Source organism: Phoenix dactylifera, chromosome 11 (genome assembly GCF_051530095.1).
Source record: "Phoenix dactylifera cultivar Ajwa chromosome 11, Ajwa_hap1_PhDact_Kaust_v1.1, whole genome shotgun sequence".
Taxonomy (NCBI): domain Eukaryota; kingdom Viridiplantae; phylum Streptophyta; class Magnoliopsida; order Arecales; family Arecaceae; genus Phoenix; species Phoenix dactylifera.
Window position 1 is genome coordinate 23,507,065 of NC_143200.1, and position 9,428 is coordinate 23,516,492.

Sequence of the window (9,428 nt, forward strand, 5' to 3'; positions counted from 1 at the left end):
GACCAGACCGACCAACCAACAATGATAACCTGACCGGCCAACCGATAATTAGCGGGTTACGTGTCCTTGATTCAAAGCATATTAAAGGCAGTTAACACCTATCAAGAAAAGTAATTATAGCCACACACATTTATGAGATATGTTGCAGGACAATTCACCTTGTTCTGCATATTTGAATAGTTATTGCATGTTCGACAATTATGTGTCTGCTCTTTTCGAGCAACGGTTCTATGCCCCTACTCCTATATATACAGGACCTGGAGACCTCTAAGTATGTTGATTATATGCTTATTCCCTTTTCCACTCCATTTTAAAACTCGGAGTGACTTAAGTATCGAAGAATCCTCCACCGAATCAAGTCCAGCAACCTTTGTTATTTTTCCTGCCAGACTTCCCAATCCGAATAGGCGGTCGGAGCAGACCGTCATGGCAAATCTATCGCTATTCTCCAGTTTATCTACTTCTGCCAGGCTGGATTTTGAGGGCAACAACACCCAGCTCGTTTCAACTCCGGGTAAAGAAATTGGCCCATACTCGATTCACCAAAAAACCCTTGGGCTAGTCGGTTTCCGGGTCACACCAAGTTTTGCCAACCCAACATGTAGAGGTCCATAGGCGACGGCAGTCGACCGAGTGAGAGAAAACGGGCCTCAGGAAACTATTTGCTTGCTTTTTCGCCAAACCTCAGCCCGGTGCCGGCTCGAATTTAATCGGGCTTCTCAAGGACGGGCGGAGCCGAGTCGGATTACAGAGACCAGTCCGAGCCCAGCAATTTCCGAGTCGGATTTTCAGTGCTAATCGAAGGAGGTGGGCGTCGCCGGGCGGTTTAGAAATTTTTGACGCTGTAAACCAGGGCGTCGAGGAACCTTATCCTTCACCATGGATGCCAAGTAGAAAGCTCCCCTCCCCTTACTTCGTTCTTCTCCTGTATCTTCTTCTTAGATGTATCTATTCCTCTCTCACCCTTCCCCCTTCCTCTCCCCCAAAACCCCGGCGGACTCCCCATCGCCGCCGTTCCTCCCACCCGCCTCTCCCAGACTATCCCTACGCTTCCAAAACCCTAAACCCCCCAAATCTTATCTCCGGGCCTCCTCCGCTTCCGCGCCCGCCAACGAAACCCTAGCCAAATCCGCCATCCAGAGGATCTCCGAGAAGCTCCGGAGCCTCGGCTACCTCGCCGATGAACCCACCAAGTCCGCCGACCGCCCCCCGACAGGCCCTGGCTCCGCCGGCGAGATCTTCATCCCCACCCCTCACGAGATCCCCAAGCGCCGCGTTGGCCACACCATCGATTCGAGCTGGAGCACCCCCGAGCACCCGGTCCCCGAACCCGGATCCGGGGGCACCATCACGAGGTTCAATTATCTGTGGAGCAGAGAGAAGGAGCAGGAGAAGGAGAAAAAGGCTTCGAAGGAAGTGGTGCCAACGGTCGCGGAGCTGACGATTCCGGCAGAGGTGCTGAAGAGGCTGAGGAGCGAGGGGATACGGCTGCAGAAGAGGCTGAAGGTGGGGAAGGCGGGGATCACGGAGGGGATTGTGAACGGGATCCATGAGCGATGGCGGAGGTCGGAGCTCGTGAAGATCAAGTGCGAGGACTTGTGCCGGATGAATATGAAGAGGACCCATGAAATATTGGAGGTAAGTTTTGGTATAAAATTGCCATCTCTTAGGCTTTGTAATAGGTATGTAGGAAAATTTTTAAAAAAGAAGATTTTTGATAACTCCACATAATTTTCTGACATGAAACTAACCGAAGGCATCGAACCACAGATTATATTGTAGATCTTATCTTGCCACCTCCTAGGAACAACTGATCGAACCACAAACTATCAGTTTAGTCGGGTACTTAATTTCATTGTAAGCTTTCAATTTGTCTTAACACTTAACTTCTGAGGAAACGTAGGCAAAATTTTACCTATATTTCATGTAAATGGGTTACTAAGACAATCTTGAATTTCCTTTTTCCTCGGTCCAATTAATTTCTTCGCACTAAGATCCATCCAATGTATGATGGGGCCAATGTTTGTTTTTATGCTGCACAACATATCTGTATAGTCGCTAAGTTTGTGGTTTCAGGTAATACTGTCTCTAAGGTGGTTGTTGGATATCTATACCGGTTTATAAAGTCTGCCATTCTGCTCCAAATTGATGACCGCAATGTGCACATCTTCTAACTATAATTGCTCTTGCTCCCAGAGAAAAACCGGAGGTTTAGTTGTTTGGAGATCTGGAAGTATCATTATTTTGTATAGAGGGGCCAACTACAAATATCCTTACTTCCACTATGGAGACCAAATGAGAAAGAATGTTGATGAAGTATCCCCGGAGTCTAGCATGGAGGATGGAGCATTGGATAAACAAGGGGTAAATTCCATGCCTGCATGCATTGTCAAGTCATCTTCTGGATCTTTTGCTACTTCAGCTCAATCCTTTTTAGTTATTGGTGTTGGATCTCCGAATAAAGTGCGTCTCCAGCAACCTGGGGAAGCGCAACTTGAAGAAGAAGCCGATCGATTGTTAGATGGATTGGGCCCACGATTTACTAATTGGTGGGGATATGACCCTTTACCTGTCGATGCTGATTTATTACCAGCCATTGTTCCTGGATTCCGTAAACCTTTTCGCCTTCTTCCATTTGGCATAAAACCGAAGCTAACAGATAGGGAAATGACTATTTTACGGAGGCTTAGCAGGCACTTACCATGTCATTTTGCATTAGGTGAAATTCAAGCATCCCTCTTCTTTGGATATTCACTGTATGCTTTGCTAGCTTTATTTATGTTACATTAACATATTTGTAATTTTCAGGGAGAAATCGGAACCATCAAGGTTTGGCTGTTTCCATGATCAAGCTATGGGAAAAATGTGAGGTAGCTAAGATTGCAATTAAGAGAGGTGTGCAGAACACAAACAGTGAGTTAATGGCCGAGGAGTTAAAGGTATGTACATTTTACCACATAATAATCTTCACTGAGCTATAGCTGAACTGCCTATGCTTTTTATCTGTCTATATGATGAATAATTTCTTCTTCCTAAATATACAAATGTGTAGGCAGAGATGATTATTTGGGGCCCAAATAGGGTTGTTTGGTGAAACCAAATTCATACAATGGATGTCATATAAATAGTTGGGACATGCCAATTGAAAAGGGAAATTAATTGGTATAAATATGTATATGCATATGTGCATGGTGCATGCTCCTTGCTTCTGTACGTAATTTATTCGTGGACCTCTCTTTGAAATTCCTGCAGCAATTGACTGGAGGAACTCTTCTATCAAAGGATAAAGAATACATTGTCTTTTATAGAGGGAAAGATTTTCTGCCTCCTGCTGTCTCTCTTGCAATAGAAGAGCGGAGGAATGGTGGAATTGGCATAAAAAGGCAGAATACAGATGGACGTGGCCGGGTTGCTACTATAGATGCTCCTGAACTAGAGTTTGTCAGAGCTGCTTCTGCAGATGAACCCCATGGAAAAGCTGAAGAAAAAAGAGCCCTCTCCACTGAAAGGAGGCCAAGGACAGCTCTTGAAAGAGTAGAGACAAAGTTATTCCAGGTGAATTAGCATAATCAGTGATTGAGTTCAGTGGACTTCTGAGTTTACAGTAAGCCTATTGGGCTGAAATCTTAGCTGGTGTATCCCTTTATATTATTCTATTTCAGGTCATGGAAGAGAAGGAAAAGGCAGAAAAGCTTTTGAAAGAATTGGAAAAACCAGTTGAGCCTCTGAAAGTAGAATCAGATAAGGAGGGAATATCAGAAGAAGAGAGGTACATGCTACGGAAAGTAGGTCTAAGGATGCAACCATTTTTACTGCTAGGTGAGTTATCCAATTAAATTTTTTTGAATGCGGTTGGTAATCTAAGATTTTGGTAGTCATAGCGGATTGATGAAATTATTGCCAAAATAATTCCTTAAAGGAATTTGATGCTGCTCATAGTTTAATTTAGACTAAATGAGAGAATCAACTTAATAAGTCATTTATGTTGGTTTTTTAGTGGGAGATGAACTTGATATATCCATAATACCAGGCTTTTCTGCTGAGCTTAGGCATTACTTTTACCCTCCTTTTTTCTTGATCAATGTATGGGATGTGTTCTTTGTTTGGCCAGCTCATGTCAATGTCATCTTTTTTTTTATAAACTGATCTTAGTTAGATATTGACTTAATCAGATGGGGAATGTTAAGTTGATCCATGCTATTTCTGAATGGTTATGCATTGTTGGATAATGAACATGATGACTTTTCTTTTTAAAGTCATCTAAGCATCTTTCTTTAAATGTTCAGGCAGGAGAGGAGTTTTTGCTGGAACAGTTGAAAATATGCACCTTCACTGGAAGTATAGGGAACTTATTAAGATAATATCCAAAGATCGTTGCATCGAAAATGTTGAACGTGCAGCTCGGATCTTGGAGGCTGAAAGTGGTGGTATCCTTGTAGCTGTGGAGAGAGTGAGCAAAGGTCATGCGATTATCGTATATCGAGGAAAGAACTACAAGAGGCCTTCAAACTTGAGGCCTCAGACATTGTTGAGTAAAAGGGAAGCAATGAAGCGTTCCTTGGAGGCTCAGCGCAGTAAGGTGAACCTATTTGTCTTTACGAGATTATATTTTTTTGCATTTTTCTTCAATAATATCTCAGTTTTCTTTCTTTTGTTATCTATGTAGTCTTTGAAGCTTCGTGTCTTGAACCTTTCCAGAAATATAGATCGGTTAAAACATCAGATGGTGAGCTTTCCAGCCGTAGAATTTTTTTATTCTTCACTCTGCAGTCTGATTTTAGTTGGAATATATATGTAACTTCTATTTTTCTCATTAGTCTCAAGTTAAGGATGGCTCATTGGAAGATTCAGTGCAATTGACCGAGCATGAAAGAATAAGTTCTGCAGCTGAAACAAATGACCAGAGTGGGTCCACATTAGAGGATAGAAATGGTTCTGCAGATTTTACTTTTCAGCAAGAGAGTGCTGAGGTATGCCTGCACATGAAGCTAAACAGCAAATAACACCTCTATCATTAAATGGTGTTCTTGATATTTAATATCCCAAGGCATGAGGATTGATTATAAGTTGATGGTGAGGATAGATAATGTATGATGAATATGATGAATATTTAGAACCAGAGTTTTAGTTGATCTCAACCATTCAGGCTACCATCATTGATTACAAAACCTAATCTCCAAGTTTTCCGAACAAAGTGATGATAAGGTAGCTTATAAAATAAATGTCTTATTGACTTTTCTTTTGTAAATTAGCATCAATTGGCAGGCATGTTGATGTTATTGTTGTTATTCTTAAGCTCTTGTTTCACTGTTTTGATTGTGCCTATTAGTTAGTATCTGTCCGGTTATATTATGTGCAATATGGACCCTTTTGTTATGGTGATTAAGACTTTTTTATAGAAAAGCATGTGGAGCTCATTTATGATGTTAACAATGTCTGTCTAAGAAAAATCCTAAATCGTCTGGATTGCTGTACGGTATGCTCTGTGGTGTTCTGTTTATCTATATTGTTATTGAAGATTGTTATATTGCTGCCTGTAGACAGTTGGGAAAAGGCCTCATGGATATCATTATCACAGACCATCATAATTATGCTCAATAGGCCATAAATTTACGGTTGGAATCTTACACCAAAATTATTTACTATGGCCCTGACCACCGGTTATTAATTATAAATATTCAAATATGTCCTAAATAGGGATGAGATTCAGTATCTGCTTTAGCAGATATCTACTTTCTTTGTTCCATAATACACATGCATGTCCAAGCTACTTGTGGCTCACCTACTATTTCATATCCACTAAATATCTTTATGTACAAAGAAAACTCTCAAAGTTAGGACATGCTGTAGCCCGACATCCAACAAATGAAATCGCCATATATATTTATGGAATGGGCCCCATACCATTTATGAGCTACATCTTTTATTACCACATCTCTCTTCTTTCTTTTCTTGAAATCTGCACGCATAACACGTGCGAACATATGCTGGTTTATCCATGTTGCTCATCCTTTGTTCTACATTTCTCATAGTACTGGGTGTTTGGTATAGTAGTCATGTATTTTGACTATATTCCCCTTCTTTCAATCTGCTATGGTCAAGGAAGTTCATGAAATTCATTCGGAGTCCATGCATTCAAAGGACCATGGTCATAACTCAAGGGAAAATGGAGAAATTGTCAATGAACCATCTAATGTAGTTGGATCTGCATTTCCTTTGAATTCTCTAGAGGTACGTTCTTTTGTATTGGCCCCTTAAATATGGCATTCCATTCTTCTCATGGTAGGATTTATTGGAACAGCATAAATTGATGATATCCAAGCACGAACACGAGAATTCTGAGACTGAAGTTGTGCGGTCTTTATCTGATACAAGAAATGACACAAATATACTCAATAATGAATCAGGATGCACTTCTGTTGGGCCTGCTTTTCACCTGGGAATTTGTCCGGTATACATCATGGTCACCCCTTCCACTTGGTGCTAACACAAAGACAAGCCTGCCGCCCCTCCCCTCTCTCTTTCTCTTTGTCTCTTTATTAGTTGCCATTTCTCTTATGGTGGCTTTTGAACCTCTGATATGCAGCAAGAAGCTCAGGCCTCATGTTCTACTACCAATAATATTGTTCACAATCCTAGCAAAGGTCTCGATTCATCATTGGTAGCAACACGGAGGGAACCTGACTCAATGGTCCATGGAGATATATTGGAACAGGAATCTGCTGTTGAAATTCCTTTCAAAGCTTCTCCTCTTTCAAATCGAGAAAGGCTCATTTTACGGAAACAAGCCCTCAAGATGAGAAATCGTCCAGTACTGGCTGTTGGTAATTTTTATTTCTCAAATCATTGATCGTCCATTTTCTGATGTTAAGGAGGCCACGACTCAATCACCCTCCATGGTTTGCTTGAGGAAACTGTTCTCCAGAGAAGGAAAATTATTGTTAATTACATTTGCATTTCATCCATAGTTCTGACGCACTTGAATAATTTGATTTTAGTATACATATGTCTGCTGAGTATCACTAAAAATGTCCTTTTCATGCTGCACAAGTCTCAAAATCAGTGAATCTATCATACATTTAGATATGGTATTGATATAAGTGGAGCTAGGTAGTTGCTAGATTTTCATGAACATTGGTCACAGAATCATACTGTTAATAAACCCAGCTGTCCCTTTCAGAGCCCTATCTCATTATTCTTTGGATACTGGCTCTAGCATACTGAAGCAGATCTTTAATGAATGCCTTCTCTCCAGGGAGGAACAATGCCATTTCCGGTGTTGCAAAAACAATCAAAACACACTTCAAGAAGCATCCTCTTGCCATAGTAAATATAAAGCACAGGGCCAAAGGGACTCCAGTACAGGAGCTCATATTTGAATTAGAGGTAAGCGCATCCTCTTTAAACTTTTGCTAAACACCTCATTTGTTATCAAAACTTGTTTATTTCTCTCTGTACATGCGTAATTTCTTTTATGAACTCAGCAAGCAACCGGGGCAGTGCTGGTGTCACGGGAACCAAACAAGGTGATTTTGTACAGGGGTTGGGGAGAGAGAGAGACTCCTGGTGGGGTGAAGGAAGTAAAACCATCAAAAGGGGACAGCAAGGGCACAGTTCCTTCTCAGCTCATGGCAGCCATCAGACTTGAATGTGGTTTACAAACCAATGACTTGAAATAGGTTGTCTTTAGCAGTATGCTTCATTGTTACTCTCCTTTTCCAGCACAACTTCATTGGTGATGTAATTTGCCTACATTTGAATGGATTCACTCATCGCATGCTCGATTGCAGGATCTTTTAAGATATCTGCATATAGTTCTGTGGGTTTCCCTGTTATCAGATATATCGTTTTGCTTTCTTCATCTGTATATTAGTCTATATAAATTGTTTTTTTGTCATACCAAAGTTTGGTCAGGTACCCACATTATTTGTTATGGAATCTTTTGATTAAGGTTTCTACAATATCTGCTATGAAATTAATGTTCAAAGTGACTAAGCATTTTCTCTCAACATAGGTCTCAAAACCGAGTGGCAGAAGATTGTTTCAAATGACCATCCATGGTAAAGATGTGTAAAGTTTTGACTAAAGCAGAAGCTGTTGCCTTTCGAATGCAGAAGCTCGCGCTATGAACTCGACTCAAAGCAGCAACCCAGTGAAAGCTGACTAAAGAAAATTAACGGCCTCAAGCCACGAGGGAATCAACTACAAAACTGCGAGAACTTGTGCTTCTGCGCAAGGGTTCGGTTCCTGTATATCATGTACTTGCATGAAAGCTTCATCTTATTTGGTGGTTAGATGAAAGCTACATTGATAAAGCAAATTAACAGCCTCTGACAAGGGAGAATCAACTCCAAAACTGCAAGGAACCATAGATAGTCATTTGAAATAAGATGGATTCATCAACAAGGACTTGTAAGACAACCTCCCAATCTCAGTGGATGGCGAATTTATTTACTTAAGATTTGTCAACATTTTATTTACATTTATCTTATTTATTTTTTTTCTCTACCTTCCTACTTGTCGGATATTGGGGGCTGAAGTTGCGCACCTAAATTAATAGACATGTAAGCATGTGCCTTAATATTTAAAATCGTTTTTGATCAATAACTGAAATGGTTGGATATGATTTTGTTTTTCAGCTTCATCTAATATCTACATGAATTGAAATAGTTGTAATCTTTAAAATTATTGTCATTTCTACCTATCTATTTCCCATTCCAAGCTGCTTTACATTAGTAAATAGCATCATAAACTCAAATTTAACTTGTAATTTCTAGCTCATACTATCATTTTATACTGTGATTGAGTTTGTGCAATAAAACAGAGATCATTAGACAATGTGAATATCCTTGTTGACTAGTTTGCTAAGCTAGGGCTGGAAATAGGAGGCTTATCGGGTTGGGCCGGCTTTAGTTGGGCCTATGATCAGGCTTGAGACCGTTCAGGCTAAGATTGGCCCTGAATATTTGGTTCCGAGTGAGTTCTAGGCTTGCCTTGGCCGATGTTTGGCTCAGTCTAAGCCTAGCCTAAAGCCTGAAGCTCAAGCTCGGAACCTGCCTAAATTCGTTATTATTATGATCTTCTACCAAGAGTCCTTCGGGTTAGGTCAAGCATTTTGGACTATTAGAGTTAAGAATTTCAGATGAATTGGGCGAAATTGAAGTCCAGTCTATGTTGAGTTGTAGATTCAACAAAAACAAACCAAGCCCAAGATTTCCACGAGCCTCACGTAGCTCGTCCAATTTGCATTCCTACGATGATAGTGTTATGATGGAATTACTTTTACATTATCACATAATGGAATCATGATATGTGGCTGGTGGCGGATATCATTATTCTTCTCAAAATCCGGTTTAGAAAATAGTGTCGACATACGAGCCGCGTCAAAACTCATCCACAGCCCTTTCCAAAAAATCGACCGTCCATCC

General features: G+C 40.7%; 1 protein-coding gene across 14 annotated transcripts; it reads left to right on the forward strand.

Moving 5' to 3' along the window:
- Positions 1-630: 630 nt before the first annotated feature.
- On the forward strand, positions 631-8,607 carry CFM2 (CRM family member 2). Of its 14 annotated transcripts, none has more exons than XR_015971374.2 (14): positions 631-1,638; positions 2,197-2,719; positions 2,809-2,939; positions 3,253-3,555; positions 3,663-3,819; positions 4,287-4,579; positions 4,667-4,726; positions 4,818-4,970; positions 6,103-6,231; positions 6,408-6,480; positions 6,587-6,824; positions 7,256-7,386; positions 7,485-7,679; positions 8,015-8,607. XR_015971374.2 is itself a non-coding variant. In XM_008795580.6 (14 exons), exons 1-13 carry the CDS (start codon positions 943-945, stop codon positions 7,677-7,679), a joined length of 3,159 nt encoding a protein of 1,052 aa, XP_008793802.3. In that variant the 5' UTR covers positions 640-942; the 3' UTR covers positions 8,015-8,607. The 14 variants fall into 14 exon arrangements, 7 of the variants coding, with proteins under 7 accessions (XP_008793802.3, XP_008793804.3, XP_008793803.3 ...); XR_005512506.3 differs by having other exon boundaries at positions 640-1,638; positions 6,302-6,480; XR_015971372.2 differs by having other exon boundaries at positions 640-1,638; positions 6,408-6,451.
- The last annotated feature ends 821 nt before the right edge of the window (positions 8,608-9,428 follow it).